General features: G+C 39.3%; 2 protein-coding genes across 2 annotated transcripts in view; both read left to right on the top strand.

The window, feature by feature from the left end:
• LOC125996117 (histone H2A type 1-B) overlaps positions 1 to 24,797 on the top strand; it is a 949,462-nt gene that overhangs the window by 326,159 nt on the left and 598,506 nt on the right. The gene's annotated exons all lie outside the window — the stretch shown is intronic.
• On the top strand, positions 8,598 to 10,100 carry LOC125996049 (heterogeneous nuclear ribonucleoprotein A3-like). Its single transcript, XM_049765012.1, has one exon. It carries the CDS (start codon positions 8,634 to 8,636, stop codon positions 9,705 to 9,707), a length of 1,074 nt encoding a protein of 357 aa, XP_049620969.1. The 5' UTR covers positions 8,598 to 8,633; the 3' UTR covers positions 9,708 to 10,100.

Here is a 24,797-nt window from a genome sequence, read left to right as displayed (position 1 = left end):
GAGTCAATTGAGAAATCGTCTCGATGAGAACCTGGAATCGTGCCTAAAATTAAAAACAACAACATACAAACCTGACTTATTCAAACTATCCAAGGAAATGCAAGGCCAATGTTCACATTAGTGTTTGTGATTTTGTCAGTCATTGTCAGGATGTAATTTTCTCTACTTTGTAAGGCAAATTTTATAGAATTTAACATTACTGATAAATAATATCTTTCTAAAGTTTTTGTTTTATTAGTTGTGTTATTTGTATCCTTCCGACCTATGTGGATACTTGCATGCAGAATATTCTCAATAAAAACTTATTGGAACTAAAAACAGTGTACCATCCTATGTATTTTCAGTTTTAAAAATGCGCTCTCGGGGCTGGAGAGATAGCATGGAGCAGGGGTCCTCAAACTTTTTAAACAGGGGGCCAGTTCACTGTCCCTCAGACGATTGGAGGGTCTGACTCTAGTAAAAACAAAACTTATGAACGAATTCTTATGCACACTGCATATATCTTATTTTGCAACGAAGAAACAAAACAGATACAAATACAATGTGGCCCGCAGGCCATAGTTTGAGGACCACTGGATGGAGGTAAGGCGTTTGCCTCTCATGCAGAAGGTCAGTGGTTCAAATCCCGGCATCTGATATGGTCCCCTGAGCCTGCCAGGAGTGATTTCTGAGCATAGAGCCAGGAGTAACCCCTGAGTGCTGCCACAAAAAAAAAAAAAATGTGGCTCTCAAATAAATTTCAATCATGGTTTTGGCGAGATTTGGCTCAGTTGAAAAAAAAGGTTGCCGACCACTGCCTTAGTTCACCTCAACACAAATATTTCTTAGGGCACCACAGGTCCCCCCGCCCCCCCCCCCCCAGCAGTCTCATCTTGGGGACAAGTCCTCACAGAAGCAAGCAGAGGTAAGCCAACTGCCGACAAGCACAGTCGCACTCTCATGCTCCATGTCTATTTTTCCATGTCCATAATTTTCTGCTCCTCTAATCTGTTTCATAACCTGTGTTTTGTTTCCCTTTAATATGATAAGTGCAACTGAGATAGAATTTTCTTGCGCTATTTTCTAAGTAATAAGATGCCCATTATAATTACTTTTTCCTTGTTAAGTTTCCTTTTCTTACAGAGGTCTTGACTGTAGAGACAGAAGAAAAGATTTTTCCCATAACCCCAAGTATAATGGGTACTAAATAAAGATAAAGTGACATTCATGACACCCAACAGTACTAGTCTCATAGATCACAGTGTATAAAATATTAACAGAGAGAAAAAGAGTGAGAAGAAGTGTGTGTGTGAGAGAGAAAGAGAAAGAGAGAGAGAGAGATGGAGAGAGAAAGAAACACTATGGACATTGGTGGTGGGAAATGTGCCCTGGTTAAGGGTGTTGAGCATTGTATGAATGAAACTCAGTTATTAAAAACTTTGTAATGGTGAAAAAAAGAATATATCATAAAAACCTCGTAAAACACAGTGTTTTAGTTTTTAATAAATTAACCCTTATAAAATTATCTATGTCCATGGGTAAAATTTATTATCAGAATGGACACAAGAAAAAAATACTTTCACTGTCATTTTACATGGTATAATACCTTTCTGGAACATATTTGATAAATTTGTTTTTATTATTATATAATAAAATTTATTAAACCAGTAATAAATTAAAGGAACTCTTGCTTGTCCACAATCATGGGAATATGCGCTGAATGCAGATTTCCAGGGCCAAGTTACATCATGATTTCCTGGGCCCAAAGAAGTCCTCAAGAAAGAAAACAAAACACGAATCATGCATGTCAGGAATGAGTCTGAATTCTGATTCAAAACTTGCAACTCTGCCACCAATTTTGCCTTTTCTTTACTGCAAACGCACACCTTTACTTTATGAGGAGTTACACTTTGAACTGGATTGATAGGAAGCTCTACCAGTTGTTCAATTTCTCTCTGCACATTCTTCTCATTAAAACCATTAAACCCTCATTAAAAGTGGGGAAAGTTCTGAGCCAAACAACGTAATTGTGGAGGGAGAGGGGACTTTGTGCATGAGGGACTGAGACTGCGCAAAGGTCTTCTTCTCCCTGACAACTCTGACAGTTGGAATTGGACTACTGCTTCTGTTTGCCCAGAGCTGTGCAGGCTCAGAAGAAATAAATAAGACCCAAGACAACACTGCAGTATTAAGAAGGAGCTTGTGTGGACAGCGGGGACCCGGTGAGTCAAAGCCATTCTCTTTCTCATTTCCAACTGCTACAGACAATGTCATTTGTAGCAGCATTTTGCTTCTCTCTTGCACTAAGCAAAGGGATGTATGACAGGGGTGTGTGAGTCTGACTTTCTCTCTCTTTCTGACCTAAAGATATGTTTCTACGCCAGACAGATGAAAGGGGCAGTTCCAGTGTAGGGGATACTGGAAATACTTGAGTATCTTTGAGATCTAACAGCTGATACTACAGGGACACTGGGTATTTTCACATAAGGTTCCAGGTAATTTAATCAGAAATAGAAAAAAAAGGGAGAATTATTTTAATGTCTGTTTTAATCACTTACTTTAGTGAATGTTTTTTAACATGAACCAATTTTGCCTTTTCTTTACTGCAAATGCACACATTTACTTTGAAGGTTTCTTTTGTCTCTAATGTCATTAGTCCTACAATATATAGTGTTTTTTCATACATAGACATCACCATCATTGTCTGTATGTCACTTGATGGAGACACCTATTCATAATCATAAAGATGCTAAATATAATTGCTCTCGATATTTGAGGAATGTCCATATTGTTTTCCAGAAGGGTGGAAATTCCAACCAGCAGTAAGAATCTCTTTCTCCCTGAATTCGAGCCAGTCCTGGTTATTCTTGCTCTTTGTGATGTGTGCTAGTCTCTGTAATGTGAAAGGATGTCTTGGTGTTTTGATTTGCATCTCCCTAGTAATTAAGATGCAGAACAATTTTCATGTGCACTGTTGCCATTTGTATTTCTTTGTTGAGAATATTTCATTTTATTTCTTCTCTCTATTTTGTGATGGGGCTGGGTGATTTATTTCTTGTAAAGTTCTACCAGGGTCTAATATAAAATTTCTATTGACCACTTATCATATGATGAGTGGCTAAATAGTTTCTCCCATTCTGTGGCTGTCTTTGTGACCTGATCACTGTTTCCTTTGAGGTGCAGAAACTTCTGAATTTAATATAAACCCATATGTTTATTTTTGTTTCCACTTGCTTGATGTTTTTTCATCTTTGAAGATACTTTAGCCTCAATGTCATGGAGAATTCTGCCTACATTTTCACATGAGATATCAAAGTCTTTCATATATTTTGACCCGACTATTGTACATGACATTAGAAGGAGGTTTGAGTTGATTATTTTGCATTTAGCTGACCAGGTTTACTAAACTACCAGTTGAAGAGGCTTTCCTTCCTTTACTTCATAATTTTGGCTTCCTTATCTAAAATTAAATGATCACCTACCCTAGAGTCTCTCTTGAGATATTCAACTCTATTCCATTGATCTGAGAGTCTGTCTTTATTCCAGGACTTAATGTTTTAAATATAATTGCTCTGTAGTACAGCTTGAAGTAGGATAAAGAAAGGCCCTCTCACCTTATTTTGTCCAAGGAATGTTTTAGAATGTTCTTTCATATGTAAAGATTCTTTCAAATTTTGCTCTACATAAGTTTTATTATCTTCTTTTGTCAGAGCCAATGAGTACAGGAAAGCAAAAATGAATTTTGATCATAGAACCTTGCTGCCAACTTGAGTGCAAGTCTGGGTCTGCACTTCAAGCTGCTTGAGGTCTGCTAGAAAAGGGGAACTCCAAGGCAAGTCTTTCAATAGGTAGGTGAGGAGAATAGAAAAGGGGTGAAGGGGCTTCCCAGTATTATTCACAGGCCAAACAGAAAGGAAGATCAAACAACTGGTATTACTTCAAAGGAAGATTATTGCAGATAGTAGTCATTTGATATTAAAAATTTTTGTTTGCATTTTGGGGCACAACCATATCTGCTCAGCACTTGCTCTTGGCTCTGTGCTCAGGGATTTCTGCCACAGGACTTGGAGGACCATTTGGTGATGGAGATAAGACTGATGTTTCCAGGTGCAAGACCTTGATGCGGCCTTACATGCCTTACATGCCATTCTTCTCTCTGCTCTCCTGACATGATTTTGAAGTTTATAGATAAGATTTAAGAGTATAATGGGGAAAGGAAACATTCTTTCCAAACATAAAAAGAATGAAAAGTCAACTCAGACCCAATAAAGGTCCAAATCAAATGTGTGTGAACTTAAAAAGATCCACAGATATAAGAGAAATGGGAAATATTGGTGGCAGGGAAGTTAGACCAGTAAAAGTTGGAAGACATTCAATGACTAAAACCCAACTATGAACACTTTGTAACCACAGTGCTTAAATAAAGACATTAGTTAATACAAGTAAAGAGAGATGCAGGTAAAGATGATGCTAAATCTCCTCAAAATCACTATCCTACCTAAAGATAATCAGGGATGCAAATGCCTCTTTACCACTTCATTTTCTCCTCCTTCTCCCTCCTTCCCTTCCTTCCTTCCTTCCTTCCTTCCTTCCTTCCTTCCTTCCTTCCTTCCTTCCTTCCTTCCTTCCTTCCTTCCTTCCTTGCTTTCTTCCTTGTTCTTTCATTCATTCTTTCTTCCTCCTTCCTTCATTTCATTATTTCTTTTAAAAATATTTATTAAAAATTTGAAGAGAAATGCAAAAGAACTCCCAGTTTGGAGATGAATTTAGTAAGTCTCTCTCTCTCTCTCTCTCTCTCTCTCTCTCTCTCTCTCTCTCTCTCTCTCTCTCTCTCTGGTTTTTGGGACACAACTGCTGATGCTCAGGGCTTACTTTTGGCTCATCACTCAAAAATTTCTTCTGGCTTGGGGACCATATGGGATGCCAGGGATCGAGCCGAGGTCATCCTGGGTCAGCGGTGTGCAAGGCGATTGTCATACCACTGCACTATCACTCAGGCCCCTCTTTTTTGTTTTCTAAAACACTTTGTTCTACCCAATAATCCTCATTGAAATCCCTGATTCACACACAACTGTCTACGCATAATACCTAATTATTAGCATTTCCTATACCCCTGTTAAAAATGTGTATATCTAAAAGAGATCCAGGCGTCCCTTAGCATTGAGCATAACTTGGCTATCTGCTAAAATCCCTTTAATATCCAAATTTCTTCAAGAGTAATCTGCCCAGACAAAGCCTGTCTCTGGATTTGACTTGACCAGCACTCTGACTTGGGAGGTACCTGGTGGAATAGACTTTTAGATTACTATGTCAAAAGACAATGGAGTTGAATTTACTGTTATTAGTTATGAAAGTGAATGAGAATTTATGATACAACCTATAAAATATTACCAGGAATGTTTGGTTTTGAAACTACAACTGGAAACATTGCTGTGGATTTATGAAAAATAGTTAAATGGGAGCCCGAAGACAAGTGGAAAATATTACACTGTCTGAAAGCTATAATATACATTGGTAATTTTGACCCCCGGGTACCCCGGCCCGCAGGGTGGATGAGGGTCACGAAGTTATTCGTGAGTCACGAAGAGAATTCCGACCTGAAATAAAAGAGGGGCTGGGAGATAAAGAGACTCAAGGTGAAAAGTTTCGATCAAGAGTCTCAAGTTTATTGAAAGGGGGGCTAGTTTTTATAGCAAGCATGAGCACGTTTTCAGACAAAAGAGGGGAAGGGGTGGTTCAGTACTTTTCCACCCTAACATTCCCATACATCACATATTTTCAGGGGGGTTATTAGTGAGTTATACATTTACTAGCAGTGATCCTACTTTTACTATACTTCTACTATAAGTGATCCTGTTATACATTAACTATAAGTGATCCTGGGATGCTCTGTTCTGTTAACAATGCTACAGATCTAATCTCAACTTGTAGCCTTTACATAGCATGTTTGTTCTTTATCCATTTACCTCTGGTAAAATCTTTTTTTATGGTCAGCTTTTTCTTTTTAGGTTCATGGGGGAAGCGCCACCAGTAACCTGTCACGTACACAGACTTTTTGTCTTCTCAGGCATCAGAGACTCCATATTGCTCTCTAGTTAAAGGGCCTCCAACAGGTAATAGTATTTCAGAATGAATACAAATAAAAGAAGCTTTATTTCTATTTCAATCAACAATTGTTGCATTTTGGTAAATTCAGGGGTATTTATATTCACAAAAGCAGGATTTTTTTTTTTTTTTGCTGGTGGGAATAGAAAACCTATGTTTTACAAATGCAGATGTTTGAATACTCATCATTCAGGACACAAAATCTCACCATAAGGAGTGTCTAAAACAAAGACTATGACCTCTAATCTTTGGGCCTAAACTTGGTTCACCACCTAGATCTTATAACACTGGGTACATGACTCTTCTACACAGAGTATTTTAGAATGAGTATTTTATTTTTTTTGGAAACATATCCTTATTAATAATACTTTCTTCCAGGTTTCTCAGCTGAATAGTAAGCACTGAAATCTATAAAAAAGAAATGGTTTTGATCATCATAAAAGGAACCATATTCCTCCTAATGATTGGGCCTGGCATTGTGGGGAATATCTTTATTTTTGTGAATTATCTCCGTATATTCATTCAGGATACTGAGAAGAAATTCATTCATGTAATTCTTCTTCATTTGACTTTTATAAATATCATGATACTTCTTTGCCAAGGATTGCAAAAGATCACAATTTTTGGTTTGAGGACTTTCCTAGATAATGCAGGCTGTCAAATGGTGATTTATATGAAGAGGGTAGCCCGGGGCCTTTCCATCTGCACCACCAGCCTCCTCACCGTGGTCCAAGCCATCATCCTGAGCCCCAGATCCTCCATATGGGCAAGATTCAAACCCAGGTCTACATGGCACCTCCTGTCCTTATTCCTCTGTTTTTGGATACTCAGCTGCTTGATAAGCATCAATCTACTTTCCTACATCAGGAATGTTCAGAGCCTAAATAAATCTCTAATGAAAGTTTATGACAATAATTGTGCTTACATAGCAGATGACCAGATAACAGATTGGATTTCTTTGACAACCATGGCCCTGCGGGATGGCCTGTTTCAGATTCTGATGTGGTTGGCCAGTGTCTACATCCTGTTCCTGCTTCACAAACACCACCAACAGGCCCTCCACCTGAGGAAATCCAGAATGGTCCCCAAAATGGCCCCTGAGATAAGAGCTGCTCGAAGTGTTCTCCTTCTCATGTTCTGCTTTCTGTTCTTTTACTGGACAGAAAGTGTTGCTTCTTTATGTGTAAAGATTGACGATAAGAATCAAGCAATAACATTTAAAGTTCTGGATATGTTCTATGTCGGTTATGCTTCTCTCAGCCCATTTGTGATGATTCACAGAGAAATGCAGCTGGTTAGCTGATGGCACACTTACATCCAGCCTAAGGGAAATTAAGAGCTGACCTTACAATGACAGGGAAAGTAGCTCTCTTCCTTCCAAAAAAAAAAAAGCCTAAAAAAAGAATGAGCCCTGACTTGGAAACCTGCTTCCCTTAGGAGAGAAGTCAGTGTATTTCACAATGGACCAACCAAGAAGGAATTTATAAACTTCTTTATGCCTTCCAGTGTGCAATCGAAGCTATAGTCCAGTGATCAGAGTCTTACCTGCATGTGTGTGATCTGGGTTGAACCCCAGCACCCTATATGGTGCCCCAATTCAGCTAGCAGTTGTCCTTGAAAACAGATCCAGGAGTGAGCCCCGAGCACAACAAAATTTATTTTACCAAAGGAAAATAAATGTATGAAAATCTGCCCAGTTGTTCATTTTTTCTAGAAAAAGAGTCTTATTGATTTATTTAGTATAGTTTTTTTTTTTTTTGCCTAATAAATGATCTTGTCTAACTTACTGTATGGGTGTTCTGTGGTCCTCTGCTGTTTATTTTGAAATGTGCCTGCTCATTCACATTAAAGCTCTTTTTTCAAACATTCAATGTTTCTTCTCTCCATGAATTGCCCAGGACAGCAGAGCTTCACACCCATTTGAAGATGAGAAAGTGTCTGCTTCATACATCCTTTCTGAAACAAATGGACAATTCTGATATCCCCTTGGACTAGAATATCTGATAGATATTCTATTTATAGAGATATCTAGTACTTGATCATAAAAGTTTAACTGGAGGTCAAATATAACTGTTATAGATGTTTATGGAACTTGAATTTTCTTTTTTTCTTTTTCTTTTTTTTAATTTTTTTATTTTGAATTATGAGAACAAAAGATGCAAAAAAAGAGGGCAAGGTAAAGTTACAGTGGAAGGACAATCAGCCATAACATAATTCTCAGAAGAAGTCCCCTTGCTGATATCTTAACTTTGAACTTTCAGCCAAAGAATGTTAAGATAAATAAAACAGAATCCATGTACAATTACTTTGTCCCTCAAGTCCCCAGATTGTAGCACATTATAATATTTCTTAACAGAACACAAGGCAATCTAAAGCCATAACACTTACGTAACTCCTTAAACATTAGAGGCATAGTATTTTTTACATTTCCATGTACATGCATATTAGCTTAAGTTAACCTCAAATTTTAAGTGGGTGCACTTAACCTCAAATTTTAAGTGGGTGCGCCATATTAAACTTGAGTTGGAAGAGGCGAGTCCGGTCTCAAAATGGAGGGCCATGATCCAAAGGAACCAGAGCAGTTGAGAAAACTGTTTATCGGAGGTTTGAGTTTTGAAACTACAGATGATAGTTTGAGAGAACATTTTGAGAAATGGGGCACACTTACAGATTGTGTGGTGATGAGAGACCCCCAGACAAAACGCTCCAGAGGCTTTGGTTTTGTGACTTACTCATGTGTTGAAGAGGTGGATGCAGCAATGTGTGCTCGACCACATAAGGTTTATGGACGAGTAGTGGAACCAAAGAGAGCTGTTTCTAGAGAGGATTCTGTAAAGCCTGGTGCCCATCTAACAGTGAAGAAAATTTTTGTTTGTGGTATTAAAGAAGATACAGAGGAATATAACTTGAGAGACTACTTTGAAAAGTATGGCAAAATTGAAACCATAGAAGTTATGGAAGACAGGCAGAGTGGAAAAAAGAGAGGATTTGCTTTTGTAACTTTTGATGATCATAATACAGTTGATAAAATTGTTGTTCAGAAATACCACACTATTAATGGGCACAATTGTGAAGTAAAAAAGGCCCTTTCTAAACAAGAAATGCAGTCTGCTGGATCTCAAAGAGGTCGTGGAGGTGGCTCTGGCAACTTTATGGGTCGTGGAGGCAATTTTGGAGGTGGTGGAGGAAACTTTGGCCGTGGTGGAAACTTTGGTGGAAGAGGAGGCTATGGTGGTGGAGGTGGTGGCAGCAGAGGTAGTTATGGAGGTGGTGATGGTGGATATAATGGATTTGGTGGTGATGGTGGCAACTATGGCGGAGGTCCTGGTTATAGTAGTAGAGGAGGCTATGGTGGTGGAGGACCAGGATACGGAAACCAAGGAGGTGGATATGGTGGAGGTGGTGAAGGATATGATGGTTACAATGAAGGAGGAAATTTTGGTGGTGGTAACTATGGTGGTGGCGGCAACTATAATGATTTTGGAAATTACAGTGGACAACAGCAATCAAATTATGGACCCATGAAAGGGGGCAGTTTTGGTGGCAGAAGCTCGGGCAGTCCATATGGTGGTGGTTATGGATCTGGTGGTGGAAGTGGTGGCTATGGTAGCAGAAGGTTCTAAACTCAACAGCAAAGGGCTACAGTTCTTAGCAGGAGAGAGAGCGAGGAGTTGTCAGGAAAGCTGCAGGTTACTTTGAGACAGTCGTCCCAAATCCATTAGAGGAACTGTAAAAATCTGCCACAGAAGGAGCGATGATCCATAGTCAGAAAAGTTACTGCAGCTTAAACAGGAAACCCTTCTTGTTCAGGACTGTCATAGCCACAGTTTGCAAAAGTGCAGCTATTGATTAATGCAATGTAGTGTCAATTAGATGTACATTTCTGAGGTCTTTTATCTGTTGTAGCTTTGTCTTTTTCTTTTTCTTTTCATTACATCAGGTATATTGCCCTGTAAATTGTGGTAGTGGTACCAGGAATAAAAAATTAAGGAATTTTTAACTTTTCAAAAAAAAAATTTTAAGTGGGTGCATTTTAAGGATTAGAGTCAAAGGAGCACAGTAAAACGGTGTTAGAGTGGCAATTGTTGTTTGCATAGGCCCACCAGAATATGAGAGGCATGGAAAGGAATAACCTTGGCCTAAATACAAAGAGATCCTACCTCTGAAGTTTCCTGGCATAAGACCAACTCTAGGCTTCAGGCAAGTTATCGTCCGATCCAAGACATTGTCCAAGACATTGTCTGTAGTGCCAACACACTTTTCACACAGTCTCTGTTGTTGGTATCATGTTTCTGTATTAAAGATTCTGGAATCTGCATCTCCTACATTGAAGTCATGATGTGGAGTGTCTTCTCGTTTCACCTCACCATGAAAGGGCAATGCAGGAAGCCCTGTCCTGTAAGCAGGTCTTTGTTAAGTCTTCTCATTGTTAAGAGAAGTCTCTTTTTAGCAGGACGATGTCTGAGCAGTGGTAGGGTCTTCCGTGGTAGAGGATTGCTTCCAGGTGATGTTATAGACAAACCTCACAATTAAGGGGCAATACAGCAAGCCCTATCCAGTAAACAGGTCATTGTTTTTGTTAAGTCTTCTTAGTGTTAAGGGAAGTCTTTTTTGAGTAGATCGATGTCAGAGTAGCTGTAGGGTCTTCCCTGGTAGAGGAATGCCAAGGTATATACAACCTTGGATGTTTTGTAGATGTCTTCTCTAGATCAGGGGTGAATGGAGAATGCCCATTCTTCTGAGGCCTGTACCAGGTCTTCATGTCAATGTTCAGGGTGTAAGGTCTCATTGCACTACAAGATTTGTGTGTTTGCATCTCTATTAGATAAGAACTTATTGGTATGTATATTATTTTCCCATTTTAGTGTGCCTAAGCAAACAGGAAATAAAGCCACGTGGTGCTATCAGATACATAGGGGCGTAAGAACATTTCCAACAATACCAATGACTTGGTTCAAACATAAGCATTAAACTGAGGGATTCTTTCACACCAAATTTCATATTGAGCAGGAACTTGAATTTTCTTGATTATGCCTCCACTGCTCCCCCTTTGTCTCCTACCTCCCCTTCCACCCTGAAAATTTCCCAAGCCTTGAGCAGGTCAACATGAACTTTAAGCAGGATATCCCCATCACAATCGATCAATAATGCACATCTTACAGGATGCAAAACTCATGTTAGCAAGTTTGCTCAAATTAAAGAATGAAAATACCAGCCAGAAAGCACCCCCCCTTAGGGGATAGCCTGTCATAATTGAAGTGGAAGATGAACCGACTATCAGACTGGACACTGGGTTTAAATCTGGACTAATGATTTGTGCGATTTATAAACCTTAATTTCCATACTGACCCTCCTTTAAAACCCCTTAGGTCTATAAAAGATGCCCCCCTCCAAGTTGCTCAGGGCCTCCATTTCTCAATCTGCATGATAGATTCAGTTGCCCAGCAAGCTGAAATTGCTGTTTGCATTCTTGTTGAATCTGGAGTATTCATTTGAGGCGGTGGGCTTCAATGAACCCTAACACTGGGTATCACAAAAAAAGCAGTAAAGGATACTAATTATTGTCATCTAATACACCTGGCAACCAGCCGTGCTGAGTATCTGAGTTAGAAGACAGGGAAAGAGAAAAGTTGGATTATGCTATGCATATATTCTAAACTGCCTGGATGATGGAACCCTGTAGAGCAGCTGGCCCAGGGATTCTCCTTCTGAAGAAAACTTGAAAGACCGTGGTCTAGAGATGGAACATGGTAGCATATGTAAGAGTACCATCTCTCACTGGTCAGTGGCCACTCTCAGGCTTGATTCTGGGCATCACTGCTCTCTCAGAGTGAGCTCTGGTAGAGAGAGAGTTAAAGGTTCTTTTCAACTCCTTGTTCTCCACCTGAATCATTCCTAATCCCCAGGGTTTCTTTTTCTTTTCTTTTCTTTTCTTTTCTTTTCTTTTCTTTTCTTTTCTTTTCTTTTCTTTTCTTTTCTTTTCTTTTCTTTTCTTTTCGTTTTTCTTTTTTTTTTTATTTTTTTTTCTTTTTGGTTTTTGGGCCACACCTGGCGGTGCTCAGGGGTTATTCCTGGCTGTCTGCTCAGAAATAGCTCCTGGCAGGCACGGGGGACCATATGGGACACCAGGATTTGAACCAACCACCTTTGGTCCTGGATCGGCTGCTTGCAAGGCAAACACTGCTGTGCTATCTCTCCAGACCCCATCCCCAGTGTTTCTATAATTATCCTGAGTTCCATATCCCTGGATGCCCATCTCTGGTGTCCCTGCCTCCCTACATGTACTCAGTACCTCTTGTTCTTTATAAACATTGTTGGATTGAAATAAAGTGTCCATCAGCCTGGGACCTGTTCTATGCTGTTCATCATCTGAGGGAGAGCCCCACCTTAACATATTGGAAGGATGGAACTGGACCCTTGCTGTCCAATATGGTTGATATATCTAATATTATGTTTAAAATCTACTTGTTTAACTTATTAATATATTAGGCAGGTTATCAATTACAAATACAAGGCCACAAAACTCTACCACTTCTGCAACCATTGAACCCTCAGATCTAAAGAATGGAAAAGTCCCAATATCCCTAAATTCAGTCTGGGATGCACTTCCCCAATAATATCTGCTTGAACTAAGTTGGAGGGAAAGAGTGTTTGATTATCTATCTTCTTATTATTTATAGTCTTATCATTTTTTCTTATCTATTCTTATTCTCAGTAATAATCTTTTGTTTTAACTAATCCTTGAGTATTTATTTTGGTTCAATGGAAGGCATTTCAAAATATAAAGTAATATATCATATCTCAGGGATTAAAGATCCTGCTGGGTAGTTTCTAACGAAAAATGAGACTTAACAACTAAACAGCTCCATTTAAAAAATCACATAAAACTTATGTGGGCAGTATTATATTTGCCTTGCATATGGCTGAAACAGATTTAATTTCATGCACCCCTCATGGTCCCCCAAGATTGTTGGAGTGATCTAGGACTGCAGAGCCAATAGTAGGCCATGAGCACTTCTGGACATTGTCTTAAAACAGAAAATAAAAAGAACCAAAAAATAATATCACTCCTACCCTAAAATATTTCTTAATATTGACCAAATTTAAAATTTCAATCTTAGAGACAAAAATATAATGCTATTTTCATATTTTCTTTCTTTGGGAACAGAGTCTGCAGTGGACAGAATGAGGAGCTGATCTAATAAACTTTGTTATGTAATAAACTTTGTTCAGATGTTGATGTTTGACAGCTGAGGAATGTGGGACTCATTTTCACAGAGCATAGGTGACCAAGGTGGATTTTACAGTCTAACTACCCCCAGTGATTTTCCTGGGTGACTGAGGAGGGTGTTCACCAGGGAAGCAATAGGACTTTTGAGACCCTGTTCTGCTACATAAGCATCCTCCTTGGAGTAATTGCATCATTGGAATGTTTAAATGGGGTATAAGAATGTACCACCACTACAGGAATAGAAGGACAAGATCAAGGCTCTTTCCTTTTTTATATATAATTTTATATTAATATTTTTATTTAAACACCTTGATTATAAATATGATTTTAGTTGGGTTTTAGTCATGTAAAGAACATCCCCCTGCACCGGTCAACATTCCTACCACCAATGTCCCAAATATCCCTCCTCCCCACCCCACCCCTACCTGTACTCTACAGGCTTTCCACTTCCCTCATTCCTTCACTTTCCTATGATAGTTCTCAGTGTAGTTATTTCTCTAACTTCACTCAACACTTGCTGTGATGAGCTTCATTTCGTGAGCTGGACCTTCCAGCCCTCCTCTTTGGGCTCTGAAAATTATTGCAGAAATGTCTTTTATTTTTCTTAAAAACCCATAGATGAGTGAGACTATTCTGTGGCTATCTCTCTCCCTCTGACTTATTTCACTCAGCATAATAGATTTCATGTACATCCATGTATAGGAGAATTTAATGCCTTCATGTCTCCTGAAGGCTGCAAAATATTCCATTGTGTATATGTACCATAGTTTCTTTATGCATTCATCTGTTGAAGGACATCTTGGTTGTTTTCAGAGTCTGGCTATTGTGAATAGTGTTTAAATAAATATAGTGTGAGGAAGAGATTTTTGTATTGTATTTTTGTGTTCCTAGGGTATATCCCTAAGGGTGGTATAGCTGGATAATATGGGGGCTCAATTTTCAGGTTTTGGAGGAATCTCCATATCACTTTTCATAAAGGTTGGACTAGATGGCATTCCCAACAGCAGTAAATAAGAGTTCCTTTCTCTCCACATCCCCACCAGCACTGCTTGTTCAAGTTATATGCTCTTTCAACATCTCCTCTCAGAATATCTGTTAGCCATAAAAGGATATCTAAGTAACAATGAGAATGTATGAGGGAAATAGAAAGCCTGTCTAGAGTACAGGCAAGGGTGGAGTGGGGAGGATGGAGATTTGGGAGATTGGTGATGGGAATGTTGCACTGGTGATGGGAGGTGGTTCTTTACATGAATGTAACCCAACCACAATCATGTTTGTAATCAAGGTGTTTAAATAAATTATTAAAAAAAGAATGCAATACAAATATCCCTTCCTCACACCTATATTCATTGCAGCAATATATACAATAGCCAGACTCTGAAAGCAACTAAGATGCCTTCAACAGATGACTAGCTAAATAGCAGTCAGGAGAGATGAGGTCATGAAATTTTTCTATATATGGATTTACATGAAATCTATAAATATGAGTAAAATAAGTCAGAGGACCCCATACCGGAGCCCTTCTCCCTGGCCTGGGGAGTGCTGGGAAGCTTGGCAGGCCCCAGGCCATCCTTGTCTTTTTCTCCTGACTCCGGCCTTCCCTGGGTGCCAGCTCAGATGTCCAGAAGTGGGCTCAGGTGGACTCTTAGTGGTCCTCAGGCTTCCCCCTCCCTCCGTACTCCAGGGGGGAGGTGCATGGGGAGGAGGGAGGGCAGACATCTGACTTCCGGTTTTCTCCTTGATTCTGGAGACCAGCTCTTGCCAGGTATGGGGTTTGGGAAGGCCCCATACTGGAGCCCTTCTCCCTGGCCTGGGGAGTGCTGGGAGGCTTGGCAGGCCTTCTCTTTTTCTCCTGACTCCAGGCCTTCCCTGGGTGCCAGCTCAGATGGCCAGAAGTAGGTTCAGGTGGACTCTGAATGGTCCTCAGGCTTCCCCCTCCTTCCGTACTCCAGAGGGGAGGTGCATGGGGAAGAGGGCGGGCAGATATCTGTCTTCCGGTTTTCTCCTTGATTCTGGAGACCAGCTCTTGCCAGGTATGGTGTTTGGGGAGGCCCCATACCGGAGCCCTTCTTCCTAGTCTGTGAAGTGCTGGGAGGCTTGGTAGGCCCCCAGCCGTCCTTGTCTTTTTCACCTGACTCCAGGCCTTCCCTGGGTGCCAGCTCAGATGGCCAGAAATGGGTTCAGGTGGACTCTTAGTGGTCCTCAGGCTTCCCCCCTACCTCTCCCTACACTAATGGAAATGTGCTTTGGGAGGAGGGTGGGCCGTTTTAGTACTGTTTTATGTTGGGATAGTCACTGGACATTTTTTCTCCTTGTTTTCCTATTGATAGTATTGTATGCATATATTTTATATATCCATAACATCCATCTTGTATTGTGACCTTTATACTGCCTTACAAATCTCATTTCTAATATTTTACTGCCTCAGTCCCAACCCTTATTTCTCCCCATCTTCCCATGTAGGTGCAGCTCATGACATGAAGCTCACCACATAGAGTGATAAGTGCAGTTAGAGAAATAACTACATGAAAACTATTATAACAATGTGAATGAATGAGGTAAAAAGAAAGCCTGTCTCGAGTACAGGTGTGGGTGGGGTGGGGAGTAGATAGATCTGGGAAATTGGTGGTGGGAATCCTGTACTGGTGAAGGGGGGTACTCTTTACATGACTGTAATCATACAACTACAATTATATTTGTAATCACGGTGTTTAAATAAAGATAATTTATAAAAAAAAAATAAGTCAGAGGGAGAGACACACAGAATAGTCTCACTCATCTATGGGTCTTAAGAAAAATAAAATATTATTGAACTAATTCCCAGAGACAATAGAGATGAGGGCTGGAAGGACAGGCACATGATGTGAAGCTCACCATAAAGAGTGATGAGTACAGTTAGAGAATTAACTGCACTGAGAACTATCATAACAATGTCAATGTCTGAGAGAAGTAGAAATCCTGTCTCAATTACAGCCCGGGGGAGGGGAGTGATGGGGTCACTGGTGATGGAAATGTGGCGCTGGTGAAGAGGAATGTTCTATTTTATGAAAGAAACAACGGCAATCATGTTTATAAACACGGTGTTTGAAAAAAGATATTTATTTAAAAAAGGATATCTAAATCAGACCTGAATATATGAGGAATGAATTGCTGGCAGCAAAGACCCTTGATTGTCACCAGGTTGCACACCTTTGTAACTTTTGAACTAATGCTTTTGTGTGCACCAATAAGATACTTGTGTTACTCAGCCTGTGGAACACTTTATAAATCCTGTGCTTTCTCAGTTCAGGGTCCACAGAACAGCCTGCTTCATCAGGAGACAGGAGACTGTTGGACCCCTTGGAGCCCAGGTAATAAATCCCGATTGTTATTGCATTACCAATGGGCAGACTCCATCTGGGTTTTGGGGGCAGTGAGCAACTCAGACTCTTAACTCACTTTTCTGCCTTCCTTCCTTTTTGGCTCTCTGTACCTCCAAATCTCTTTACATTAGAGCAGTCTGAATATTCCCCCCCCCCAACTAAAAGCTTCTAGAGCCGTTTCCATGAAGACTCCCATCAGAGGATGAGGGGGACACAAGCAGACCTCCTCAGATAAATATCTTTTTTTTTGGGGGGGGCCACACCCTGTGACGCTCAGGGGTTACTCCTGGCTATGCGCTCAGAAGTTGCTCCTGGCTTCTTGGGGGACCATATGGGGCGCCTGGGGATCGAACCGCGGTCCGTCCTAGGCTAGCGCAGGCAAGGCAGGCACCTTACCTCCAGCGCCACCGCCCGGCCCCCTCAGATAAATATCTATATCCCACAGAAAAAAGTTTGTTCAATGGTGTTAGGCATACTTGGTTAAAACAAAACGCTGTCTCAATATTATTTGGCAGGCAGTTTCTACCTTTGCTCTTAAATCTGCCACTTGTGGGTTCTCAAACCCCAAAAGTTGCACATTGAGGATTTGGGGACAAAAGATGGAAGATGATGGGGACTCTGTGACTGAATATTGTTCTTTGGGAATGTCCCCTTACCCAGTTTCTGAAGTTAGGTTGATTACGTTTTGGTGTCTGGAGTGCAGATCCTCGAGCTATTACAAAAAGGTTGTGATCTGCATTATTTTCTGAAATGTTCCACATTACCACACTTAAAGCATAACAATAAGATAACAATTTTCACACATTAATATAGCCAATAACATATGCTATATATCTCCCCAGCAAATGAGGGAGGTGTTGTGGTAAATATGTAAATGTGGTAACATATCTTATTCGCAATGGGAATGATTCTGTATTAATGTCAATTTTTCTGAGAACTTATTCTGGTTCGGTATTTATGGCAATCTCTCTAATAAGTATCCATTGCAGTGGGAGATGCTGACAGGTTCCATAAGCTCTAAAGAGCAATGGTGGAGGAAGATTCGGTGAGAATCTTACAGATAAGTCCTTTGTTCTGCTGATTATATTAGTTTGCTTTATTGGATCACAATTTTCAGGTAAATTATTTAGAGTCGGTATTGGCCTACCACCAGTAGGTGTTGGCGACAAACCAAAATTATCTAGTGAAACGAGAGGTTTTTCTGAAGGATCGCTAGTAGAGGGCGGCAGAACACCAACTTCGGGGTTTTTGGCTTGACAAGGTGTATTGACTGGAGAAACCTCTTCAGTCCTTCTTTTATGTCTTCCAGAAACAACTAAAAGCACTTCAGACATATTTTGTGATAAGTTAGATAATTCAATCTGCATTTTTGCATCCCATTATTTTTATGAATTTATTTCTTTTTCTTTTTCTTTTTTGTGGTTTTTGGGTCACACCTGGCAGTGCTCAGGGGTTACTCCTGGCTTCATGCTCAGAAATTTGCTCCTGGCAGGCACGGAGGACCATATGGGACCCCGGGATTCAAACCGATGACCTTCTGCATGAAAGGCAAACGCCTTACCTCCTTGCTATCTCTCCGGCCCCTATTTTTATGAATTTAAACATAAGTAAAACCAGTATTGAAATTTCTATTGCATGCTGTCATATCAGTACATTCTATAATAATTGTAGAAAGAAAGAAGATAGCAATTCAGAAAAAAGAAATGCCAAAGTCCTTCAATCCAAAACCAAACCTTGGAAATAATATTAAGCCAAAAAGACAAACTTAAAATCCCAAGCCTTTGAAAGCCTACTTAAAAAACCACTAGAACGTGCCCGGAGAGATAGCACAGCGGCGTTTGCCTTGCAAGCAGCCAATCCAGGACCAAAGGTGGTTGGTTCGAATCCCGGTGTCCCATATGGTCCCCCGTGCCTGCCAGCAGCTATTTCTGAGCAGACAGCCAGGAGTAACCCCTGAGCACCGCCGGGTGTGGCCCAAAAACCAAAAAAAAAAAAAAAAAAAAAAAAAAAAAAACCACTAGAACAATGTTTCAACAGTCATCCTTCTACCTTTATACACAGTCACCCCTTAATAGATCAAACATGGAGACAATGAAGTTTGGAGCACCCCACAGATATGCACTTAACTAATAGAGACTATTTCCACGAAGAAACTTAGGGAAAGGGAAGAATAAGTGGTCAGAAAATAATAGCAGAAAACATTCCCACCATCTGGAAAGAGGCTTCCTTGCAAAACCAGGAGGTGAAAAGAGTCCCTAATAAAATAGGCCCTAATAAACCAACACCAAAACATAGAAATCCAAATGGCAAAAACAAACAAACAAACAAAAACCAAAGAGAAAGTTGAACTCTTGAAAGAAATAAGGGAGAAAAAAATGTCAAGTACAAAGGAAGGAACATAAGAATCAAACCAGATCTCCCATTTGAAACAATTTAAGCAAGAAGACAGTGGAATGACATATTTAAATGACTAAATGAAAGAAATTTCCAACATAGAGTCCACTACCCAGCAAAGTTCTCATTCATATGGGAGGGAAAACTAAAAACTTTGGCAAAAAAGAAAAAAGAACTCACATTATTTGTGCAATCAAAAGTGATTATAAATTATCTATTCAGAGACATTTTACACAATCCAAACACCCTGTTGTAAAAATAACCACCCAACACAATACAACTGCACAACAGCCTTCTCTGTCAATAATCTCCTTAAATGACAGTGAACTAAACTCGCCCATTAAAAGATACATAATAGAGAGCTGGATTAGAAAACATAAACCTGATTTCTACTGCCTACAAGAAATGCACCTACAAGTACAGGATAGGCACAGGCTTAGAATAAATGGATGGAAATCAATTATTCAAGCCAATGGAAAACAAAAGAAAGCAGGGACGGCCATTCTTATATTAGACCTAATTGTATTCCACATCAAAAAAAGATCAGATACAAAGAGGGTCACTACTTACTAATCAGGGGAACACGAGATCAAGAAGTACTAACCCTGGTTAATATTTATGCAACAAATGAAGAGCCAGCAAAATATGTAGGGCAACTGCTCACAAACCTGGAGAAACACATGAAAGGATATGTGATAGTAGTAGGAGATCTCAATACACCACTATCACCACTGGACAGATCCACCAGATCAAAAACTAGCAAAGAAATAAGAGCCCTAGATGAGAAATTAGAAGAACTAGGACTAATAGACTTACAGAGGGCTCTCCACTCCCAGAAAGCAGAATACACATCCTTCTCAAGTCTACATTGAACGTTCTCCAGCAAAGACCATGGCTTAGGATATAAATTTAACTTTTATAAAGTCAGAAATATAAGAATCATTAGAAGCACCCTATCAGATCACTATACAACAGAGGTCAAAATTGACTGTAAAAAAAGCAATGGTGAAAATCCAACACCTGGAGATTAAACAACATGCTGCTCAACAACAGCTAGATAAAAGAGGAACTCAAGGAAGAAATAAAAAGATTCCATGAGACAAACGATAATGAAAAGATAACTTGTCAAAATCTGTGGGACATAACAAAAGCAGTAATTAGGGGGAAACTCATAGCAATATAGACCTATGTCAGGAAAGAGGAAATTGTTGTCAGAAGTTTAAAGGGACATCCTAAGGAGCTGGAACAACAGCAGCAAAGATACAAACACAGAGCAAAAATAAACAACACAGACTAAGAAAACAATATATAAAATCAATGAGACCAGGAGATAAATAGACAAACCATTGGCAAGACTCACCAAAAACAAACAAACAAACAAACAAAAAAAACAAACCACACACACACGAGGGAAAACACCCAAATAAGTAGGGTCACAAATGAAAGGGGAGAGATTATAACAGAACCCCAAGAAATCCAACATATCATGAGGACTTATTATGAACAATTATACTCAGGCTAGAAAATCCAGATAAAATCGACAGATTCTTGGAAAAATATCATCTTCCAAGACTGGAAAAGGGGGACTTAGAAAGCCTAAACAGGCCAATCACTTAGAGGAAATTGAATCAGTAATTAAAAAACTTCCCAAGAACAAAAATCCAGATCCAGATGGTTTTACAGATGAATTCTATAAAACATTCCAAGAAGAATTACTACCACTGATACACAGGCTCTTCCGAACCATTGAAAAGACACCAATCTGGACCTAGAGAGATAGCACAGTGGTGCTTGCCTTGTAAGCAGCCAATCCAGAACCTAAGGTGGTTGGTTCGAATCCCGGTGTCCCGTATGGTCCCCCATACCTGCCAGGAGCTATTTCTGAGCAGACAGCCAGGAGTAACCCCTGAGCAACGCCGGGTGTGGCCCAAAAACCAAAAAGAAAAAAAAAGACAACAATCCTTCATAATTCCTTTTATGAGGCTAATATCACACTCATTCCCAAAGATGGCAAAGACACCACTAAGAAAAAAACTACAGACTGTTCTCACTAATAAACATAGATGCAAAAATCCTCTACAAAATCTTAGCAAACCAAATCCAACACTACATCAAAAAGATTATTCGCCATGACCAAATGGGTTTCATTCCAGGGATGCAAGGATGGTTTAACATATGCAAATCAATCAACATCATACACCACATCAACAATAAGAAAGACAAAAACTGCATAATTATATCAATCTATGCAGAGAAGGCGTTAGAGAAAATTTAACACCCATTCATGATGAAAACACTCAGAAAAATAGGCTGGAAGGAACCTTCCTCAAGACAGTTACAGCTGTCTACGAAAAACCCACAACCAACATTATCCTTAATTGCGAAAACTGAAAGGTTTTCACTAATGTCAGGAACTAGGCAAGGCTGTCCACTCTCTCCACTCTTATTCAATATAGTCTTAGAAATCTTAGATATAGTAATAAACAAGAGAAAGGAATCAAAGGAATCCAAATAGGGAAAGAGGAACTCAAACTATCTCAGTTTTTGCAGATGATATGATGATATACATTGAAAACCCAAAACAGTCCACAGTAAAACTACTAGAAACAATTAACCAATACAGCAAAATGGCCAGCTAAAAAAGACAGTAGCGTTCCTATATACAAATAAGGAAGTAGAGGGGAAAGAGATTAAGAAGACAAGCCCATTTAAAATAGTATCAAAAAATATCAAGTACTTAGGAATCAATCTTACAAAGAAGTGAAGTACCTATACCATGAAAACTTCAAAACAATTCAGAAAGAAATCAAAGAGGATCTAACAAAATGGAAGGACATCCCATGATCATGAGTAGGTAGAATCAACATAGTCAAAATGACTATCTTACCTAAACCTCTATATAGATTTAATACAATCCCTATCCAAATTCAGACATCATTTTTAAAGACTTAGAACAATCAATGATAAAATTCATCTGGAAGCACAAAAGACCCAAGATAGCCAAATACATACTGAAAAACAAGAAGCTGGGTGGCATCTTTTTATCTAACCTGAAGCTATTCCATAAAACCATGGTGATCAAAAGAGCATGGTACTACAACAAAGACATGGCTTAGACAGTGGGTTAGAACAGAATATCAAGAGATAAACCCCCATATATAAAGTCAACTAATATTTGACAAAAGAGCCAAGAACTTGAAATGGAACAAAGACAGTCTCTTCAACAAATGGTGATACAACTGGATAACCACCTGTAAGAAATTGAAAATTGATCAATACCTCACACCTTACACAAAAGTCAACTCAAAATGGATTAAAGACCTTGAAATCAGACCCGAATCTATAAAGTTTATTGAGGAAAAATAGGCAAAACACTCAAAGACCTATATATTAAAAAGTCTTTGAGGATAGAATGCCAATGACAAAAAATTTAGCATCAAACCTAAACAAATGGGACTACATCAAACTAAAAAGTTTCTGTATGGCAAAAGAAACCCTATTTAATACTAGAAGACAGTTAACAGAATGGGAAAAAATATTTGCACTCACCACGTCAGACAAAGGGCTGATATCTAAGGTATACAAAACTTCAGAAAGCTGAGATCCCAAATAGCTAATAAAGCCATAGGAAATGGGGAGAAGAAATTAATAGACACGTCCCTGAGGAAGACCAAAAGATGGCCGAAAGACACATAGAAACATGCTCACCTTCACTCATCATTAGGGAAATCCAAATTAAGACAACAATGAGGTACCAACTTACACCAGTGAGGATGTCTCACATAAAAAATAACAGGACTAATCTCTATTGGTGGGGGTGTTGTAAGGAAGAAACTTATTCACTGCTGGTGTGAATGCTGCCTGGTCGAGGAGTGCTCAGTAATCTCAGAATTGAGCTACCATATGACCCAGCAAATGCTCTCCTGGGTATCTATCCCAAAGTTGGAAGGACATTCACCCCAAAATATGTGTGCACTTCACTATTTATCGCAGCACTCATTACAATAGATTTGGAACCAACCTCGATGTTCAACAACAGATGATTGGATTATGAAGAAGCTGTATTTATACACAATGGAATACCACAGAGCAGTTAGAAATGATAGAATCATAGATTTTGCAGCCAAGGCAAACATAAATTTTAGGGGAGCTCAGTTCATATCAGCTCAGATGTATCCTCAGATTTTCCTCGAGGGAAGAACTGAATTACCCCCCTCAGGGTTCCTCAAAAGGCCAGCTGTGGACACCTTTTCCCCCTGCACAGATGGTTGAGGAATTTACAAAGAAATGCTTGGCATTACATTTTCGGTCATTATTTGGCTATCTCTCCTTTGTAAATATCAGGCAAAATTGTGGCCTCTATCAAATAATTTGGCTCATAAATTCCAGCACCAAAATTACTTGAGAACCCCTTTTCTGGATAATAGCCAGCCCTAAAAGCAAAGACAATAATTTTCTCTTTTTCAAACATGTCCTTGCAGCTCCATTTTCTGGTAATCAAGGGCTAACCAGAATGCAGATCCTGGCTATTGACTATTGATGCTCCTTTAGAAATAGGGCAACACATTTTAGGGATATGGCTCCTTCCTTTACTTAAGCTCTAAAACAATAGAGTCCAGCCCAGTAAAAATCAAGTTCCTGATATTTTCTACTCCCTCCTACTCTTAATTTTGCATTTAAAGTAAGCTTGCAAAGAGTTGCCTTGAGTTGTAACCATCTCTTTTGTAACATAATTTTTACAGTCACACCCATAGCTTAGGTATTGTTACTGTTGTACTTTGCTTGGTGACTATATTTATTCTTCACCTATGGCTAATTTTAACCCTGCTCAAAAATTAAACTTGTTGCACACCTGCCAGAAGATGTGTTGACCCCACATACTTTGTGTTTGGTTACATTATTTCATATTTCATATTCGGCCGCTCGTGTTACCCGTTTTCCTCTTGTGAAGGATTTGGTCCCCACTAGAGATGCTGAGAAGCAACACGCCTGCAGCATTTTGCAGCAACGATGATGGATCTACAAAATATTTTGTTAAATGAAGTGAACCAGAAGATGAAAGATTAACACAAAAGAATAGCACTTTTCTGAAGTACTTAGAATATACAACATATATACATGTAATACTCCATGAATAAATACAATGGTTTAATAGGGTAGAAACTCTAAACACTGTAGTTGTCAACATTTACTGGGGAGTAGTGTCCAAAACAAGTGGAGGAGGACAAGACAAAGCCTCAATTACACATTATATCATAAAAAACAGCAACATCAGAAACAACAGCATAGAGAGAACAGGCATGACTTTTACTACAAAGGCCTAAAATAATGTCTTAGGGATCTTATACAATATGATGGGAAACCAGTGACTCCAGCGGAAGTGTTTCATAGCAATGTGTTTAATGCCTTAATCTTACTATATTTAAAATAACCTCTCAGCTTTTCTGTTCACAGGGGTTCTTGGATACAAAGAGTGGACAACCTAAGTTGACACCTAGGTGCTCAGTCATACTAGATACATATTCAGTTTGTATTATGAAAATGTCTTGATAAAATATTTCAATATACCCCCTTTCTCTTGTTTATGGCCCCTATTAAGACCTGAAGCATGTGACCAGCCAGATCACTGAAGCAGTCAACTGTGACCCACAGACATATATTGTAGGACCTACTCATCGAACACTTTTAGGCAAATTAACATTTCCTTTCTCTTTTCTTCTCTCTTC

This window comes from Suncus etruscus, chromosome 18 (assembly GCF_024139225.1).
Source record: "Suncus etruscus isolate mSunEtr1 chromosome 18, mSunEtr1.pri.cur, whole genome shotgun sequence".
In the NCBI taxonomy this organism is placed as follows: Eukaryota; Metazoa; Chordata; class Mammalia; order Eulipotyphla; family Soricidae; genus Suncus; species Suncus etruscus.
This window is presented reverse-complemented; position numbering and strand designations above follow the sequence as displayed.